General features: G+C 40.7%; 1 protein-coding gene across 6 annotated transcripts in view; it reads right to left on the bottom strand.

Moving 5' to 3' along the window:
- The window catches only part of LOC109905832 (RNA-binding protein Musashi homolog 2), a 369,667-nt gene extending 353,462 nt beyond the window's left edge, over positions 1-16,205 (bottom strand). For all 6 annotated transcript variants that reach the window (XM_031791050.1, XM_031791053.1, XM_031791054.1 and 3 more), the window contains exons 1-5: positions 15,994-16,205; positions 15,640-15,680; positions 15,253-15,334; positions 14,445-14,529; positions 3,817-3,858 (exon numbers count right to left, since the gene is read on the bottom strand). In XM_031791050.1, coding sequence (XP_031646910.1) covers positions 3,817-3,858; positions 14,445-14,529; positions 15,253-15,334; positions 15,640-15,680; positions 15,994-16,058 — 315 coding nt within the window. In that variant the 5' untranslated portion in view covers positions 16,059-16,205. The remainder of the gene's footprint in view (positions 1-3,816; positions 3,859-14,444; positions 14,530-15,252; positions 15,335-15,639; positions 15,681-15,993) is intronic.
- Positions 16,206-21,739: the final 5,534 nt, after the last annotated feature.

Here is a 21,739-nt window from a genome sequence, read left to right as displayed (position 1 = left end):
GTTGATTGCTAGCGGAATCGAATCCTGTAACTCAGAAATGGGAGTTGACGCCACTACATCATCGTTGTTAACAGCTGGGGAAAAGGCACAGAGAGAAAGGCAAGCGACCGCAGCAAAGTCCTGTATGGCAATACTCTGAGAAGTTAAATGAGAATGAAATTCAAACTGGAAGGTAGAATAGAGGTACAGTAATGGTAGTACAGATCTAATGTTGAACTGAACTGAAGGGGACAAACAGCGGCACAGTGAATTCACGTACAATTTGATGAAAAGGCCATTTAAACGTTATGAAACTATTTCAATATGTCACATCCCTAATTATAGCCTAATGTAGATGTATCAGGGCCGCAGGGAAACGTGTGACGAGGCGGCATTTGCCACATACCTTTTTAAATCAGGTATTTGGATTTAGTATATTAAAATATATTGACGCAAAACCGTCAAGGGCAAAGTGCTATTTGATTTGTCAACTCGCGCACAATCTCTCTGTCCTTCACATCGAAGTGCTGCTGACTGGCTTGTTGCGTGTCTTGACCAATCAGATTCACGGAAATCGTAGGTCACGCGGACCGGTCACAACGTTCAAGCTGCGCTCTCCACTTTCCTCCAGTTTTTATTTAGCAAGAGTGATAACACATCACACTCCCGACAGACAAGCAATGTAGCAGCCTAGACACCTAAACACAAACCATCTGACATGCTGAATTGCATGGAAACAATACTATTTTTCCGTCTGATCAACTGTAGGTTACTAACAACAGCTGCTGCATAGTCTACTATTGGATCCATCTCTCTGGCCATGGTGAACGAAGCGGGGACGTTATGTATTTATAGCCCATTTGTTTGTGAGATAATGTGAATGGTATCAAATGTGGTTTATATTCAAACTTGGGCTGACTAGGCTCCCTAGACTGTTTCATTCCAAAAGTTATCAACTGGATTTAATCAATAAACACAATAGCTGACAACCTGAGGAAATGTTTTAATAGCCAACAGTTGCATAGGGTAGGAGGACACGATGCAAACCTGCATAACTCAGCCCTGTGAGTTTTATTGTCCAATCATGATGCTTTCTCTGTGTTGGTGTATGAAACCCCCCTAGTCCTATTTTAAAATATAATTCATATGAGGTAAAAGGTTGCTGCAGTTGGACAGGGTTTTCAACCTCCCCTTTTTTCCCCAGGAGATACTAAACCATGTGACCTAAATAGAAAATATTAAACATTTTTATAATAGATCATGTCATACCGTATAAAGTTTAACCTGGTTAGGTTACCAGATCAAGAAACACTATGGGCCCCAGAATGTTTTGTTGGTCACACCACTCAGACCTGTGGTGCCACCGCTGAGATGTATAGATGCTTGCCTCAGGAATAAAAAATAACAGCCATAAAACTAACAGTATAGACTCTGGAAAGGCAAACTCCTGGTATGTCTGCATTTAATGTCTGTTTGGTAATAAACCAACAAACTCATCTTCTTTGACTTGTTCACAAAGTTGCCAAATGAATGACACCCCAGCTAAGTACAGTACTCAACATACGCCTGCTTGTTTCAGTTCTATTCAGCATACTCCAAAATATGGGGCAAGTCACAAATATAATGCCATAATGCCACATGATTGTATATGATGGCGGTTGTATAATTGCATAAAGCTTATTATTGGGTGGTTCGCTTAACACAAAGAAAACACGTAGCGGCTGTGTTGTGTTCCGACTGCTGCTGAGAACTGCAGCCTGGTTTAATACCCGTTCATCTCGGAGCCCCAGGCCCTGAGCCTGCCTGCCTGCGCTGCCTTGGACCAGAGTGGCTGGCCTGGCATGTGAGTGGTGAAGGGAGTGAGTTCATCATTTCTCCTCCAGTGATTGTCCACTCTGGGAAAGTTCTTCATTTCAATTAGCTGGACAAGTGTGCTGTGGACACCTGCCACCCTTGAAGCCATTCCCATATTGAAGAGTTAGGAAACAACGTGCTCTCAGCCAGTTAGCCTACCAGCCAGCCAGTTAGACTACGAGCCAGCCAGTTAGCCTACCAGCCAGCCAGTTAGCCTACCAGCCAGCCAGTTAGCCTACCAGCCAGCCAGTTAGCCTACCAGCCAGCCAGTTAGCCTACCAGCCAGTTAGCCTACCAGCCAGCCAGAGGCTGTCCCTCCCTACCCAGCCTTAAATGCCTAAGGTGGATGTTCCTCACGCTGTCACAAACTGTAGGTACACACAATGTACACACACACTGTAAAAACACTCCAAATTGGGACAGAGTGAGCATGCAGCCGACAGCATGTTCTGAGGTAAACGCTCACTCTGAAATGTAACATGGGCAATAAAACCCTGAGCCAGAGTTACTGACAAACAAGAGATCGAAACACGTTTTTCTCTAAAGGACGACGATAACCTGAGGGCTTGAACATTGCTGTACATAAAACCTTTCTTTCATAAATTGTACATGCGCCAGAACCCCATGCAATGCTGATTTAACTGCTCTTTAATCCTACAGCCTCAACGTTCTTTGACAGCCATATTCTCACTCCACTCAGGGTTAAAAATAAGCCTGCCCTTAAGGGTCCGAAGACAAGTCAAGGTGTGATTTCACATTCAAATTCCTTCACAGTGTCATTGCTCTTTAGAAACAAACACCTTATAGCCTACATAGGTCTGCATCTTTCTATATTGTTAAAAATGTCCTTGAGTCAAATTCATGTTTATTCAAAAATGATTGCATAATTTAAATTAAGGGTGCTTTTTTGCATAAAACAGCCCACAGAGCAGAAAATATCAAAGCACTGTACAAATCTGTCAAATACTGTAACATATGCTTGAATATCAACACAGTCTGCACTGGAACGAAGTACTGTACACTCAGACTAGACTTCTGTCAGTATTATCACTATTACTGTAAACCATTTTTTATATATATTTTGTAAAACCTTTATTTAACTATGCAAGTCAGTTAAGAACAAATTCTTATTTAATTGGACTTCACATGAATAGGTGCATAAAAAAATGTCATAAAATAAAAAGAATTATCTGTCCCATACACTGGATAGGTAGAGTGAAATGTGTTGTTTTACTGGGTCAGCCATAGTAGTACAGTACCCCTGGAGAAAAGTAGGGTTAAGTGTCTTGCTCAAGAGCACAGACAGATGTCGGCTCAGGTATTTGAACCAGCAACGTTTCGGTTACTAGCCCAACGCTCTAACCGCTAGGCTACCTGCTGCCGAAAACAGGGGGGGGGGGGGAAGAGACTGTATCAAGAAACGAGCACATCCCCTAGCTGTTCTCAATTACATGCATGTAGCCATACCCAGCCTTAAGATAACATATGCCTCGGCTTGGAAAGCTTTACCTCCGTCATTCCTGTTTGAAACCTGATCAAAGTAACAGAGTAGCAATGCCTCTCTTTGTGTTAATAAAAGAAAAAGAAAATGCCCCAATCTACCTCAGCGTCTTCAGGGAAAAACATTGTGTGAACAACTACAATGTGATACTCTCTCATTCAATCAAATGCAGCAAAGTCTTTAGAGCAGTCACCCAGGGTAATTCTACCTCACTACAGTTTCTAGACAACATGCTGATGTAAAAAAGTACAGTGGTGGTGCAGCTACAGGAGAAATCAGACAGCCAGTCATCTACCTGTAGCAAGCTCCAGACCAGCCTGACAGTGACACTTGCATACCAAAACTAATCTGCAGGCCGACATGCCGTTTCATGACCAGACCCTCTCTGCAGGTCAGCAATGTACCCAGTGTTACAGAAACCAACCAACAAACTAAAAGTCCTCTCCATGAGAGGTTAAAACATGTTCAGCATGTTGTCTTACCTTGGGCTGAGCACGTCTAGGGAAGGCAACTTTTGGATCGATCTGGTAAATATTTAAAAAAGGACAAGAGAAAGAGGAAAAAGGGAGATTAGATAGATAATCATTATCAAAGTTGTCAATCACTTAAACACAACTAATCACAGGCTAATCAGGCTTCGATTCCCCAAGTCCCCTTCAGGACTTCTGTTTTCCATCCTTCCCCTCTGTCCCTGGTCTGAATAAGTCCTTGATCACCAGGTGAATGGACTCCTTTAGCCAATCAATGACATTAAATCTACCAATGGACTACCAGGGAGAGAAAGACCCAGCTGTACTGGGAACCTTTGGGCTCAAGCCTCCTACACTAGTAAACAATTATCAGTGTGGGATTTCACATCTTCCCCACACAGATGAATCAGAAGTCATATTAAAGCTGGCTGATTTAATCAAATGCACAATTTTATTTCCTTTTGCATCGTCAAATTGTCCTGGACCGTCATTCACATAATCCTGCATTACTCCGTAGAAGCATAGCTGACTAATAAATCAATAGCCCTTCACACATCATGGTTAGTCAAGGTATATTGACCAAGAAAATGCATAACTAGCATAAATTCCCAGGTTAATATTTAAGCTCTATGTGAAAAATGTAAAGAAAAAAGCACCATACCACATTTTTTTGATTGAAAGCGCATTTAGACTGCATAATCATATAATTGTAGAATAATAAAAAATCTAAAGTCCATTCAAAATATATTACATTTGAGTTTTTGGCAATGCCCTTTATCTACTTCTCCACAGTCAGATGAACTCATGGATACCATGTTAATGTCTCTGTGTGTAGTTTGAAGGAACTAGTGCTAGCAAAATTGCTAACTAGAATTAGTGCAATGACTGGAAGTCTACAGGTACAGTTGAAGTCAGACGTTTACATACACCTTAGCCAAATATATTTAAACTCTGTTTTTCACAATTCCTGACATTTAATCCTAGTAATATAATTACCTGTCTTAGGTCAGTTAGGATCACCACTTTATTTTAAGAATGTGAAATGTCAGAATAATAGTACAGAGAAGGATTTATTTCAGCTTTTATTTCTTTCATCACATTGGGTGGGGCAGAAGCGGGTCAGAAGTTTACATACACTCAATTAGTATTTGGAAGCATTGCCTTTAAATTGTTTAACTTGGGTCAAACGCTTTGGGTAGCCTTCCACAAGCTTCCCACAATAAGTTGGGTGAATTTTGGCCCATTCCTCCTTACAGAGATGGTGTAAACGAGTCAGATTTGTGGATCTCGCACACTCTTTTTCAGTTCTGCCGACAAATTGTCTATAGGATTGAGGTCAGGGCTTTGTGATGGCCACTCCAACACCTTGACTTTGTCCTTAAGCCATTTTGCCACAACTTGGGGTGGTTGGGGTCATTGTCCATTTGGAAGACCCATTTGCGACCAAGCTTTAACTTCCTGATGCCTTGAGATGTTGTGTCAATATATGACGCCATCTATTTTGTGAAGTGTACCAGTCCATCCTGAAGCAAAAGCACTCTCACAACATGATGCTGCCACCCCCATGCTTCACGGTTGGGATGGTGTTCTTCGGCTTGCAGCCTCCCCCTTTTTCCTCCAAACATAATGATGGTCATTATGGCCAAACAGTTATATTTTTGTTTGATCAGACCAGAGGACATTTCTCCAAAAAAGTACGAACTTTGTCCCCATGTGCAGTTGCAAACCGTAGTCTGGCTTTTATATGGCAGTTTGGGAGCAGTGGCTTCTTCCTTGCTGAGCGGCCATTCAGGTTATGTCAATATAGGACTTGTTTTACTGTGGATATAGATACTTTTGTACCCGTTTCCTCCAGTATCTTCACGAGGTCCTTTTCTGTTGTTCTGGGATTGATTTGCACTTTTCGCACCAAACTACGTTCATCTCTAGGAGACAGAACGCATTTCCTTCCTGAGTGGTATGATGGCTGCTATTGTTTGTACAGATGAACGTGGTACCTTCAGGCGTTTGGAAATTGCGCCCAAGGATGAATCAGACTTGTGGAGGACTACCATTTCTTTTTCTGAGGTCTTGGCTGATTTCTTTTGATTTTCCCATGATGTCAAGCAAAGAGGCACTGAGTTTGAAGGTATGCCTTCAAATGCATCCACAGGTACACCTCCAATTGACTCAAATTATGTCAATTAGCCTATCAGAAGCTTCTAAAGCCATGACATAATTTTCTGGAATTTTCCAAGCTGTTTAAAGGCAGTCAACTTAGTGTTTGTAACCTTCTGATCCACTGGAATTGTGATACAGTGAATTATAAGTGAAATAATCTGTCTGTAAACAATTGTTGGAAAAATGACTTGTGTCATACATATAGTTGATGTCCTAACCGACTTCCCACAACTTTGGAAGTATGCTTCCCAAAACTAGTTTGTTAACAAGACATTTGTGGAGTGGTTGAAAAATGAGTTTTAATGGCTCCAACATACAGTTGAAGTCGGAAGTTTACATACACTTAGGTTGGAGTCATTAAAACCCGTTTTTCAACCACTCCACAAACTTCTTGTTTACAAACTAGTTTTGGCAAACATACTTCCAAAGTTGTGGCAAAATGGCTTTACTTGTTGAGTGTAGGGGGCATTATTTTGATGTTTGGATGAAAAACGTAACCAAATTAAATTGCCCTTTTCTCAGGCCCAGAATCTAGAATATGCACATAATTGTCAGATTAGGATAGAAAACACTCTAAAGTTTCAAAAACGGTCAAAATATTGTCTGTGAGTATAACAGAACTGATATTGCAGGTGAAAACCTGAGGAAAATCCAACCAGGAAGTGCTGTTTTTCCTGAAACCTCTCCGTTCCATTGCATGCCTTCCCTCTATTTAAAGGGATATCAACCAGATTCCTTTTCCTATGGCTTCCACATGGTCTGAACAGCCTTTAGACATAGTTTCAGTCTTTTATTCTGAAAAATGAGCGAGAAAGATCACATCGCGTCAGTGGATGGCTGGTTGCCAGCAGCCAATTATCAATTATATATTGTAAAAACAACCTGAGGATTGATTATAAAAAACATTTGACGTTTCTACGAACTTTACGGATACTATTTGGAATTTTCGTCTGCCCCGTCGTGACCTCTCGAGCCTGTGGATTTCTGAACATAACGCACCAACCAAATGGAGGTATTTTGGATATAAAAATAAACTTTATGGAACAAAAGGAACATTTATTGTGTAACTGGGAGTCTCGTGAGTGCAAACATACAAAGATCATCAAAGGTAAGCGATTCATTTTATTGCTTTTCTGACTTTCGTGACCAATGTACAAGGCTGCTAGCTGTTTGTAATGTTTTGTCTGCTGAGAGAGATGTCCTTACATAAACGCTTGGTATGCTTTCGCCGAAAAGCTTTTTTGAAATCTGACACGCCAGGTGGATTAACAACAAGCTACGCTGTGTTTTGCTATATTGCACCTGTGATTTCATGAAAATTAAATATTTTTAGTAATTTAATTTGAATTTGGCGCTCTGCAATTCAGCGGATGTTGATGAAAATGATCCCGCTAAGGGGATGTGTGCATCAAGAAGTTAAGGACAACAATGTCAAGGTATTGGAGTGGACATCACAAAGCCCTGACCTCATTCCTATAGAACATTTGTGGGCAGAACTGAAAAAGCATGTGCGAGCAAGGGGGCCTCCAAACCTGACTCAGTTACACCAGCTCTATCAGGAGGAATGGGCCAAAATTCACCCAATTTATTGTGGGAAGCTTGTGGAAGGCTAAAAGAGTAGACCCAAGTTAAACAATTTAAAGGCAATGTTACCAAATACTAATGGAGTGTATGTAAACTTCTGACCCACTGGGAATGTGATGAAAGAAATAAAAGCTGAAATAAATCCTTCTCTGTACTATTATTCTGACATTTCCCATTCTTAAAATAAAGTGGTGATCCTAACTGACCCAAGACAGGGAATCTTTACTAGAATTAAATGTCAGGAATTATGAAAAACTGAGTTTAAATGCAGTTGGCTAAGGTGTATGTAATCTTCCGACTTCAACTGCATCTGCTATAAACTTCATCATTGCGCGAACGCTAGTTAGCATTGGCTCGCACAAATACCTCTAACTTCCTTCATACTGGCACAGAAACTAAAATCCCAAAGTATCGCTTTAATAGCTTCAAAGCCACTTAATGTTTCCCTCCTGGAAAACATGATTTTCATTTCAAATCAAATAACACTGACTGGAGTCATCTACTCTTTTTACTCACATTATGGATTCACAAAACATGGTTATTACGAGATCACATCGCTGCATGCTTTTACGCAGAATAGCTAGATATAATTTCCTGATTCCATCCAAGGGGTTATTATGGCAGCCAATATGAATTTGAACATTTGGGTTCGGACTTAATACAATGAGGCCTGAAAACAAAAAAAGGCATTGTAGTATTCATCATTGCATCAGTTTACTGCAAAACAGTCATTTATGTTTTCACTATTTATTACAGAATTTGCTCTGTGCTGAACTGCAGATATGTGAATTGTCAAAAAGTAGCTCAAACTAAATGTGAGATATAAAGTCAGGTGTTAACACCAACCACAAGACTTCCTCAAGAACAACTTGTGCAAATCAAACATTCATTTGAACATTACATTTTCCCCTCACTTCTAAAATTGAAATCATGCACAAGAACACGTCCCGTTAAAATGGGACAGTCAATGCATTAAAACAGCCAGGACATTCAAGACACATTTGCCATTTGTCACAGTAAGGTTGAATATAGCCCCATCATTCAATTGTCCTGTGAACAAAGGATTTCTCCTTTCACATTTTCATCTTTAAGGCCACATAGCTAAAAGGGGGAAAAGACCATCAGTGGAATATTGTGGATAAAGTAGGATGAGAGCTTGTCAATTGGAAAAAAAAGAATAGAAGGAACGGAGGGGAAATATAACAGAGAGAGCTGTCGGTGTGTGACGGACAAAAATACTAGACACTGGTAGAAAGTGACTGTTTGAATTCAGCTGACTGAATGCATTAGCAGAGTGGGATGTGATTTAGCCAGAAAAGTGTTCAGTCTACAAGAGATTGCTTTTACAAATGACATCAGCAGAAATCCTATTGTCGACAGACACTGAGTATTATTCAACCCCAAGCCTTCATTTCCATGTTGTCAAGGATTACATAAAACATGATGCATGTCAAGTATACGCAGTGTGTGTATGCAGTACATGCCTCAGCGTATGTAATAGAGGAAAATACATGTGCCGCAATGGAAAACCACAGGTATCTCCAATTGAAATAATGCTAAAACTCTGATCGTATACCTGTGAAGTAACTCTGTACTAAAACTAGTAACAACTTAGAATGTTGTACAATTAATGAGGGTTTAAGGGCATTTTGCAATCACAGACTATTCTAATAGGGAATCATGTACATTGAATGTTAGAGGAAAAATATAACTGTATCCTGATGAAAGGAAGAAAAGAACAACAGCAGCTGCATTGAATTCCCCATGCTGACAAACCAAACCATGTTGCTGTCTGGATTTCAATTTCCCAGTCTAGCCTCACCTGGCAGTGTTAGAGCCAATTTATGCTTCATCCGAAAATGTGGTCGGAGGCGCCGTATGGATGATGTGACGCAATTGAAGAGCTTCCGGAGGCATGCAGAGGCCAAATTGAGCTCTGTACCTCATTGTCGTGTGCCTCGCTCCGCATTGACATGATTGGTTGACAGTGAGTGAGCAGGAGGTTCTGTATAAACACAAGCTCACTTCCTTGAAAACTTCCTCCACAACAGCTCTGCACTTCTCCGCAAAGTACAAAAAGTATGAGTGCCCTGACTTCTGCAGAGGCCATATCACGGTAAATCCTGCATGGCCAATGCAGACGGTCGACTGACCAGGCAGCACCTTTTAAAGGCCAGTGTGTTTTATGTACATTGAACCAAAATAAGCACAACATGAAACCATTTCAAAGATTTTACTGAGTTAGTTCATATAATAAAATCAGTCAATACAAATTCATTAGGCCCTAATCTATAGATTTCACGAGTTGGAATAATATAATAATATTAATATATAATAATAATAATAATAATATGCATGTTGGGCACAGATAGCTTAAAAAAAGGTAGGGTGTTGATCAGAAAACCAGTCAGTATCTGGTGTGACCAACATTTGCCTCATGCAGCACGACACATCTCCTTCACAGAGTTGATCAACTCCTCTTCAATGCCTGTGCGAAGTTGCTGGATATAGGCGTGATCTGGTACACGCTGTCGTACTTGTCAATCCAGAGCATCCCAAACATGCTCAATGGTGGACATGGCTGGTGAGTATGCAGGCTATGGAAGAACTGGGACATTTTAAGCATCCAGGAATTGTGTACAGATCCTTGCAACATGGGGCCATGTATTATCATGCTGAAACATGAGATGCTGGAGGCGGATGAATGGCACGATAATGGGCCTCGGGATCTCGTGTTCGTTGTCTGTAGCTTATGCCTGCCCATACCATAACCTCACCATGGGGCACTCTGTTCACAATGTTGATATGAGCAAACCGCTCGACCACAGGACGCCATACAAGCTGTCTGCCATCTGTCCAGTACAGGTGAAACTGGGATTCATCCATGAAGAGCACACTTCTCCAGCGTGCCAGTGGCCATCGAAGGTGAGCATTTGCCCACCGAAATCAGTTACGATGCCGAACTGCAATCAGGTTAAGACCTTGGTGAGGACGACGAGCACACAGATGAGCTTCCCTGGGAAGGTTTCTGACAGTATTTGAAGAAATTCTTCAGTTATGCAAACCCACAGTTTCATCAGCTGTCCGGGTGGCTGGTCTCGGGCGATCCCGCAAGTGAAGAAGCCAGATGTGGAAGTCCTGGGCTGGCATGGTTACACTTGGCCTGCCGTTCTGAGGCCGATTGGACATACTGCCAAATTCTCTAAAACGACAGAGGCGGCTTACGGTAGAGAAATTAACATTCAGTCCGCATGCTAATTGCACACTCCCTCAAAACTTGAGACATCTGTGGTATTTTGTTGTGTGAGAAAACTACACATTTGAGTGGCCTTTTATTGTCCCCAGCACAAGGTGCACCTGTGTAATAATCATGCTGTTTAATCAGCTTCTTGATATGCCACACCTGTCAGGTGGATGGATTATCTTGGCAAAGGAGGATTTCTAACGAACAGGGATGTAAACAAATTTGTGCACAAAATTTGGCAGAAATAAGCTTTTTGTGCATACGGAACATTTCTGGGATCTTTTATTTCAGCTGATGAAAAATGGAACCAACACTTTACATGTTGAATTTATAATTTTTGTTCAGTATACATTTCCATACAATGAAGTGCCTTTTTAGTGTAAGAGCTGTTTGAAATTACCACCTGAAATTTCAGGCCGTTTTGGTGGGATGGAGTTGACATCACCAGGTGATAAATTAGTGAATAGACCAATAAGAAAGTGTTCCAAACCGCTCTGCCAATAACAGCAAATGTATATTTTCCCCTCCCCACTTAGACCACTCCCAGACAGTCCTAGCAAAATTCTAGCTTGAGAAATTGCCCTTTGCTTAGAACCGCTTTTTTTACCATTTTAATTGGAGAAAAAAAATCCCATTAAGGTACTTTGTTACCCAGAAATGATTTGATATTGAGATAAAAATGGCTGCATTGGACCTTTAAGGTGAGATGTGACTCCCCTCTATTTCACACTGCACCAGCACTTTAATGTAGAACACCTCCCAAGGCACAGAGAGGGGAGTCGGCAGCTCAATGTTGACTCTATTACATTATACCACACAAGCAGTAGATCCTCTAAAGATTCTACTCTAGGTCCCTTAATGCATGGATGTCATCAGCTGTTTTCTAATAATCCTATGTAGATGCAAGTCCAGAAAGGAGGAGGGGAGAGAAGGCATGAAAAACACTTAGGTGCACATCGAGAGTTAGGGAGAGAGAGTGTGTCTACACTGCTTCCTTTGCTGGGCTAAAACTGCATGTACTCTCAAATACACATTTCCCCTATATTTTTTGTTTGTTTGCAAGACTAACATTTGCCCCTTATCAATAAGGTTTTGTTAGAGGTGTACTAATTAATCACAACATTACATTCAAACCTGCAGTCATAATGATCCCTCTATTATTACAAATTCATTAGGCTACAAAATAAATTGCATATAGATTCACAAAGAAATGCGCATTTAAATTAATATCAGTGTAATTTTCCTGGGGTGAGGTGTGGGAAGCTACAGGCATTTCCTTCTTCAGCTATCTGTTTTATAAACCTAGAGCTTTTGGCACTATCAGAGCAGTTCTCATGAGTCCTTGAAGACAATCTAGGCTGCTTGTATTCACTCCACCGCTCCTAAACTACGAGCCCATTGAGCACTGGCTCACACAGCTGAGTTAGAGCATACACTGCAGCATCTACATACAGAACATGACAGTGTGACTTTACTGAGCTTTCAATTAATTATTTTGGTCCCACATTACAATACATCTTTACAAGGTAGTTGCTGTGTAACTACATATTATTACTTAACCTACAACTGCTGCAGCGTAGCCTAGTGGTTAGAGCATTGGACTAGTAACCGGAAGGTTGCGAGTTCAAACCCCCGAGCTGACAAGGTACAAATCTGTCATTCTGCCCCTGAACAGGCAGTTAACCCACTGTTCCTAGGCCGTCATTGAAAATAAGAATGTGTTCTTAACTGACTTGCCTGGTTAAATAAAGGTAAAATAAAAAATAAAATAAATAATGTTTGTGTCATGCACAATTTCAAAGACAAAGCACTAGAATCAAATGATCAAACTATCCAATATGGAGAATCAAACACTAAACGCAGAGGGCGAATCATCACAACACCATTATTTTGCAGTCATGGCATTCCTCTGACCAACTGTCACCCTCAGATAAACATGAAACCTGTAATTAAAGTTTCAGTTAGAATCTATCCAATTTCATAGGAAGCTGGTGGGAGGAGCTATAGGAGGACGTGCTCATTGTAATAGCTTGAATGAAATAAAAAGAACGAGTCAGACATGTGGTTTCCATTTGTTTAATATAGTTATTTATTCCATTCCAGCCATTACAATGAGCCCGTCCTCATATACCTCCTCCCACCAAACTCATTTGATCCATCCATACATTCAGAAACTAAATATACTGTGACAATAAATTAAACAATAGCGGTATGTTTTTATGGCATTCACTGGGGATAACAGTTAGTCTTGGGTTTGTGATTTAAAATGGGTCATGTTGTGCAAATGTGTGCACTTTAGCAGACTTGCAGTGAGAGAGGAAGTGTATATTATGCAGACGGAAGGTGTGTGGATAATATGCAGACGGAAGGTGTGTGTATAATATGCAGACAGAAGGTGTGTGGATAATATGCAGACGGAAGGTGTGTGGATAATATGCAGACGGAAGGTGTGTGGATAATATGCAGACGGAAGGTGTGTGGATAATATGCAGACGGAAGGTGTGTGGATAATATGCAGACGGAAGGTGTGTGGATAATATGCAGACGGAAGGTGTGTGGATAATATGCAGACGGAAGGTGTGTGGATAATATGCAGACGGAAGGTGTGTGGATAATATGCAGACGGAAGGTGTGTGGATAATATGCAGACGGAAGGTGTGTGGATAATATGCAGACGGAAGGTGTGTGGATAATATGCAGACGGAAGGTGTGTGGATAATATGCAGACGGAAGGTGTGTGGATAATATGCAGACGGAAGGTGTGTGGATAATATGCAGACGGAAGGTGTGTGGATAATATGCAGACGGAAGGTGTGTGGATAATATGCAGACGGAAGGTGTGTGGATAATATGCAGACGGAAGGTGTGTGGATAATATGCAGACGGAAGGTGTGTGGATAATATGCAGACGGAAGGTGTGTGGATAATATGCAGACGGAAGGTGTGTGGATAATATGCAGACGGAAGGTGTGTGGATAATATGCAGACGGAAGGTGTGTGGATAATATGCAGACGGAAGGTGTGTGGATAATATGCAGACATCTGAGATGAAGACAGGGAGAAGTGGGTGAATACTGCAGCCAATGACAGTCTTTTGGGAATTGGGAAGATGAAAAATTAAAGTTTAAATCAAGATAGGGTGATTTTAAAAAACAACATTTATTTATAAACTGCATTTTGTAATAAAGAAAAGCCAATAATGCCTGATGGTGCATAGATATGGTGCGTGAAAAACAAAGCCAAATATGTACAACAATGTTAAGCCTACTAAAATCTATAAAGACAGCTGGGAATGTATTTTCACAAAAAACAAATACAGAATAACAATCACTTTATATAATATGCAGATTCAACAATAAACATGTTCCCCCATCTCAAAACACTCAGATGTTCCTGGAGACAAAGCATTGCAGGTGCCATTGGTACTCAAATTACTTTATGTAACATGGCACTCAATACTCAATGGTAAAGATAGGGTTAGCAGAAGGTCTTGTAATTTGAAGGAGGGTGGGCTACTTATTGTCATCAAGTGCATGAGGCTGTGAGAGTGAATAATCAATAACTCAATAGGACATAGTCAATCATGCCAGACAGGTGCGTCACAAAACCACAAACACTTCATTTAAAACGTGACAGAAGAGAGGAGACATACCGTTTTTGAGTCTAATTCATGGTGTTGCTGAGCTAAGACGTTATCTACACTGGCAGCATCTACGTAAGTAACGAATCCGAAGCCCCTGTGGAAAAAAAACAAGAAACATTGTAAGCAGTGAGTCAGTCAGTGGGGGCAGGAGAGTGGTCAAACAGCCCATCAGTCAGTGGGGGCAGGAGAGTGGTCAAACAGCCCATCAGTCAGTGGGGGCAGGAGAGTGGTCAAACAGCCCATCAGTCAGGAAAGTATAACTACAGCCATTACATGGAAACAAATAATAAAGCCAAAAGACAGGCTACATTGTAAATCAAATCAAACTGTATTGGTCACATGCACATATTTAGCAGACTGCTGGTGTAGCGAAAGAGTTGTAGACTAACAAATATATAATGCAGCCAAATGTTACATTGTAACAAATATTTACCAACATTAGCTATTATGGAGTATGGTAGGCAACTTGATATCAAAAGAGTTTCCCTTTCATATCAGATTCAATTATTTCTTAAATGTAAATGCCATTTCCTTTTATTGCTGCACAAGGAATCATGTGAATGAGTAGTGTAGTCTAATTATTTCCTATATTTTCAGGAATATTCAAAGATCCTCCAGTATTCTATCTGAAGTGTCCGGTCAATGTCAAAATGCGTTACCTTCTGAATGGGCTGATTCAATCGCTTGTAAAAGCGCAACAAAAATAAATGGCTGATTTCTTGCTAACTGACGTTGTGTTATAAGGACACTGCAAAACCACGTACGTTAACAATCAAGACAAATACAAACACAGTGGGAAAATGTACTTGCTAATTACCTGGAGCGTTTTGTCGTTGGATCTCTCATCACCATACATTCTCTGATTTCCCCGAATTTAGTAAAATAGTCTCTAAGGCTGTCTGCGCAAAGAAAAACAAACAGAAGGTTACTGGACGTTTTCATTCGTCTGTCAAATATAGAATAGTCTATGTACGAGCTTTAAAATGCCTATAGCCATACACATAGGGGTCGAATAGAGGACTTCAAATGATTGGAAATAAAAATAACCTTGCGCGCACTAAGGTACACGCGCGCTATGAGGTACACACACACCGTATCCCCCCCCCAACACACACACAGACGTTGCAACCAACACGGGCAGCCTCAGCTACCACAGAACACAACCCGACAATGCCACACTGTAGTCCGCAAATTATTTTCTTACCTGGCGAAGTTTGCCAGCTGAGGCCACCGATAAACATTTTACTGTAAGGGGAAAACATAGCAGAAGTGAGTCCAGATGTCAGATCGGCCATTTTGACATGTAGCTAACTACTTGCTATAGCGACCAAAAGCGAGCAAAACGTTGGCAGAGCAGCAGCAAGAGCGCTGTAGTTATCAAACACAGCGAGTTTTAGCTATAGAAAAAGGGGGCAGGCCCGTTTGTTAATATAATCAAACAAAGGTGTAGTTGACTGCACCCGGAAAGCAACATCAATGTCAGTGCTTTGATAAGCCTTGCACTATTGATACAACGTAGCTATAACGATAAAAGTGACAATGCTATTTGCAGTCTTACCCCGGGTCGTGTTGAGAATCATTAGGGCTTCCTCCAGATGTGGCTTGGCTCCCGTCTCCCTCCATAGCTAACCCAACTATAGCCAGTAACTAACGAAGACGCACAAGGCTACACCGAAGCCCGCTAAAGAAAATATCACTGAGCTGGGAATGCAAGCGTCACACGTGGAATCAGCTCAGCCTGTCTCCCTCCCCTCCCCTCCCCTCCCCCCCATCACCCACATGGGGCGTGGTAAGGGCTCGTCACCTAACCAATTCAATTGACGTCATTAAGCATTCCCCGCCCATATACAGCTGTACTGTAGCTCACCATTGTGCAGATTTGTTGTGCGCGTGTGTGTGTGTGTGTGTGTGCGTGCTTGTGCGCTAACAACATTTTCTATCCATTTACACAGACTGTAAGTGACCTTGCCTGATAAAGGCTATTTCCTAGATTGCCATGATACTGGAATATATTTCAGATGGCCATCTGTGATATCTGTGAATTTGACATAAAACACCAAATCAGTTCTCTGCAGTTGGATGGGCAGCTTGACAAATCTCACTTTATTTACTAGCTGCTGTGCATCCTCACAAGTTCACTAGTAGTCTACTGCTTTATGTTGACAGAGGGGATATGTGATACATTTACACAAGTGTTTTAAGCAATAAATATTTAATCAAAGTTTTGATAAGTGTAATAAATATAATTGGGCTGGTTATGTACTCTACCTATCCATCTAGGGCATGTTAGGTAACATCTCAACAAGTAAAAACACAGAATATTATATTGTGACATTTACCTATTACAGGAAAAAAACTGCATGTCTAAAATATAGATGGATAATGTATAACCATGGAAACACTGGAACAAGGATTGTGAAAGTGAGAGCTCAATTAAGGCTGGGTGCTCATGCTACAGTGATTGCTGTTTATTTCATCAAGCCCTCTGAGCGAGATAGAGGAAAAGGGAAAGAAAGAAGAGGCAGAGAGCAAGAAAGACAGAGAGAGAGAGTAGGGTGGAAGAAGAGAATGTAAAGAGAAAAGCCCAGGGCCCATTGACAGGTCATCACTCTTTCTTTTCCCCCACTTCTTTATTTGTGTTTCCCCCTTAAAGTAGAACTTTCAAACCACATAAAGTAAAGGCTGCACACATCAAGCCAAAGACTTGGCAAAGCCGACTTAAATCTGACTGATTGACTGGCATGTGGAGGCTTGCGGTTTCACCTCACTGGCTAGCTAGCATTTAGGAGCTGTCTTACTGTTGGCTAACTACACAGAGAGAGGCACCACTGGGCCTTCTTCCTCCCCTAGCAGTTGGTTTACTTTCACTCAGAAATTCAATGTGAGAGCACAACAAAATGCCTATGCTGCTACCAAAATCATAGTTCACTTCACTCAATCATTTAGATGACAATGTACTGTTGTTCTGTATTCATTGCAGATGATTGACATTAAGGGATGAATGAATTGTTGTTGGATAGATTCCAGTTGGCAAGACAGAAAAACTCAATATTTCCTCAGGAGCCTGGACAATTTTGTTGTTGTTGACATTTCCGCTTTATCATCTAATGACTGCTTACTCAGTTGCACCTGTTGGAGTTACATGTTTGCATCTTCATCCGAGGCTGCTCACAGACAGACAAGGTTGGTGTCAGTATTGAAGCTACATGCTAAATTCCAGGTCCATGGTTTCATTATCATAATGGAGCAGACAAGTGCTCATTGTGAAAATGATCTTCAAATTTCACGCAAAAAAAATATACTTTAATTAAGTTTATAATAACTTTTAAATGAAGCTTAGATCGCTGTAATTCAAACTAATTATATAATTACCAGTAACAAGCACAATACTTAATTACTATCAATAGTTATTATTAGGGTGCTAGGGCATCATCCAAGTACTAAACATCATAAAATAAAGTGCTGCCCAAATACCTATTTGATAAACCTTCAACACAATTATATGGCTACATGTGGGTAAAAAAAAAACTATTTCCTCTCCTCAAATCATGTTCTCTCCTCACCTCCAGCTGATGTTTATGCAACATAATCATCATCCTAAGAATACTTCCAGAACCACATGAGGGACAGAGGTGGGAAGAGGACAGGACCAGAGGAGAAGAGGATACAACACAATGGAGACCGAGCCCAGGGGTCCAGGCCTCAGGGTCCAGACTCAACAGCTCTGTTTTCATTTCCCCCCTGTAATCATGGACTGATTCAGACTTGGCTGCCAGGGAGATCAGGTAAGTGGACACTGACTGGCCACTCAGGGAAATTGTTGTTAAATCTAATCAGGTCATAAAAAAAGAGAGAGTCAGAACAGTATAGCTCTACTGTATGTTTCTCACTGTATAGAAATGTCTCCAGCCATCAACAACATGTGATTTAATATCTTTAAAAGGCCTTCTCATTTTCACACGTGTTCAGTTTATTATAGTAGGAGTCCACAGTCACCACCACAACAAGACGCAGTACATTACTTCCAATTATGAGAAAAGACATTGTTTATCTTGATATCAATAATCTGGGGTATAAACTATACTTTTCTTATCCTCCAAGTGTAATGTTATTAAATATGAAATTCATTTGACATTCTTTGGTTAAAAGCTTACAATGTACAACCTGCCATCTAGGAACCTAATCTGGAGCTGTACACAGCTGTGGTGAGCAAATAATATCCAGCTCCTCAATCAATGAGTCAACAGGATTTGAAGAGCTACACACACAGATGTGTGCATTGATTACCTCAGATACAGAGAGGACAGGTTCACTAGTGGTTAGGCTTTAACACTAGTGGAACACAATGAAATAAAGCAACAGTCCTGGCAGATTGGCGTTAGTTGGAGCCTCCTGGAGCCCCAGGGATCTCTGACAAATTGGAGCTGCTATTAGAATGTATTGTGAAGAGGCAATTTTCACAGATCACACCAAGTAACGGAGATAAGAAGATCCCCAAGACTTTCTCTTCTTGGGAAGATGAGTGGAGGAGAGGAGACTGTAGCGTTATCAAAAACCAAAGATAATAGGAAATGACAAACTGTGACTTCATTAACCAACTGGGGACTTGGAGGAGTCACTTCATTTCCCTACACATGTTGCGGTGGCCCCTGAATCTGTTCAAACCAACTGTAGACTACATATTCAACTGCTGTCATTAAAATCACCATGCATACATTGTGATATTAGCGCCACACTCTTCTCAAAGGACAGTGAGCAGGAAATAAAAAATAAACAGTCGTTACTCTGATTACTGTGTGGTAACCACAATGTTACTAATAACCATTATATAGTACCTGATAATAAGTGACAAATAATATCATTTGACTGGTTCAACATATGGTCATTACATGCTAATTAGTAATGTAGTAGTTACATGTAATGAGAAACATGTAGCCTAGTCCTAACTAGGCTACATTATACTAGGTAAGCAACACAACGTTTGAGATGACCAGGGAGTTCCTTCTATGTGGGAGAATGAGCAGCATAGCATGCTGTTGTCCTGCTCCATATCTATAGTATATCATAACAGAAGTCAACTTCTGATCATTGCAATGGTTTGTGATTGTCATGCTAGTGTGACAGACATATATTGGAATGAGAGTGAAGCCTACTAACCAGAGAAATAAACACTTTTATAGATAGCATTTTTACCAGACATTACGGCCAAACTGACATATTACTGTCCAAATAGTAACATATTGCTGACCAAACTGACATATTACTGTCCAAATAGTAACATATTGCTGACCAAACTGACATATTACTGTCCAAATAGTAACATATTACTGACCAAACTGACATATTACTGTCCAAATAGTAACATATTGCTGACCAAACTGACATGGCTAACATACTGTTTACCAGATTAGTGTGCTGCAGTGGTTTATGGTTTTGTTCTCAGTTAACACCAAGACAAACAAGACATGTCAGAACAGAATTCCTCATGTGAACAGGTCCCAACTGTCATTTCCTTCCATCCTGTTTTAATGCAGACTGATCATTTCACGTGGGCTTATTGCATGGCAAACATCCTGTTTTAATGCAGACTGATCATTTCACGTGGGCTTATTGCATGGCAAACATCCTGTTTTAATGCAGACTGATCATTTCACGTGGGCTTATTGCATGGCAAACATCCTGTTTTAATGCAGACTGATCATTTCACGTGGGCTTATTGCATGGCAAACATCCGGTTTTAATTCAGACTGATCATTTCACGTGGGCTTATTGCATGGCAAACATCCTGTTTTAATGCAGACTGATCATTTCACGTGGGCTTATTGCATGGCAAACATCCTGTTTTAATGCAGACTGATCATTTCACGTGGGCTTATTGCATGGCAAACATCCTCTTTTAATGCAGACTGATCATTTGACGCGGGCTTATTGCATGGCAAACATCCTCTTTTAATGCAGACTGATCATTTCACGCGGGCTTATTGCATGGCAAACATCCTCTTTTAATGCAGACTGATCATTTCACGCGGGCTTATTGCATGGCAAACATCCTCTTTTAATGCAGACTGATCATTTCACGTGGGCTTATTGCATGGCAAACATCCTGTTTTAATGCAGACTGATCATTTCACGTGGGCTTATTGCATGGCAAACATCCTCTTTTAATGCAGACTGATCATTTCACGTGGGCTTATTTCATGGCAAACATCCTGTTTTGTTTTTATCCGTTTTCATTAGATGTTGAAAGATTTCTACAAGTGGACAAAACCCCTATCTGTTTTTATTTGTTACTAATTAAAACATTTAATTTGTTAATGAAAAAAGCCCTCCATGCACAGAGCAGTATCATATTATGTGCCTTTGTCGACTGGCCGCTTGATGTTTTGTTTTTGTTACAGTGTGATGTGTCAGCGTTGTCGGATGCATGTTGTTGCCAAAGGCTTTAGTGCAATGACAGCCACACACAGCCACACACAGCCACACACAGTCACACACACACGGGCACAGAGAGTTCAATTAAAATGCATCCTGTTTAAAAATAATAATAATTACCAGGCACATTGAGCCTTAAAACAAAAGCTGTGAGCTTTCATTCTAATGAACATTCATCAAAAAGCTATGGGTCTGAGCATCAAAGACACAGCTTCTCTCACCAGCTGGTGGAGAGAGAGACTCCTGCATGAGTCTATCCACACTACTTTGTAACTCTCTCCAATACACATCAGTAGATCAAATGGTCTCAAAAACAGGTGCTGAGCACACACTCATACTTGAACTACAAAAACACACAAATATTTTCATACTGTATATGCTCTTTGTGGTTACCTGATGTTAACTATCATCTTAATATACATTTATTCACTCAGTTATTGTGTATCAATGATTTATTTTCCTGTATCTGTCCATCTAGATTGTATAGTAGACTAAGTGCTGCTTGTTCCATCCTGTTGACTGACATCTCCTCTAGGCTTTGCTTTGCTACTCTGTTGTTAAGCTGTCTTCATGGGTGACTTGTCAGTCCCAGTAGACCTTTCACTGTGACAGGTCCCACTTATGGAAAGACTGTAGCTGCATCTCAATGAGAACTGCCACCTTGGGTAGCCTGGCACAAAGCACCCTGGCCTTAACCCATGGTAAAGATGCCTAAAGGGCATTCATTCAGGGTTTAAGGTTCAATAACAACTAGGTTTAAGAGGCACAGTTGGCAAAACTTTGGCTTTTTTTATGGTCAACATTAATGAGCTTTTAATATTCCATTGCATTCAGCCGGTGTGGTCTAAAATACTGTAACAATTATTTTTATA

Source organism: Oncorhynchus kisutch, linkage group LG15, assembly GCF_002021735.2.
Source record: "Oncorhynchus kisutch isolate 150728-3 linkage group LG15, Okis_V2, whole genome shotgun sequence".
In the NCBI taxonomy this organism is placed as follows: domain Eukaryota; kingdom Metazoa; phylum Chordata; class Actinopteri; order Salmoniformes; family Salmonidae; genus Oncorhynchus; species Oncorhynchus kisutch.
This window is presented reverse-complemented; position numbering and strand designations above follow the sequence as displayed.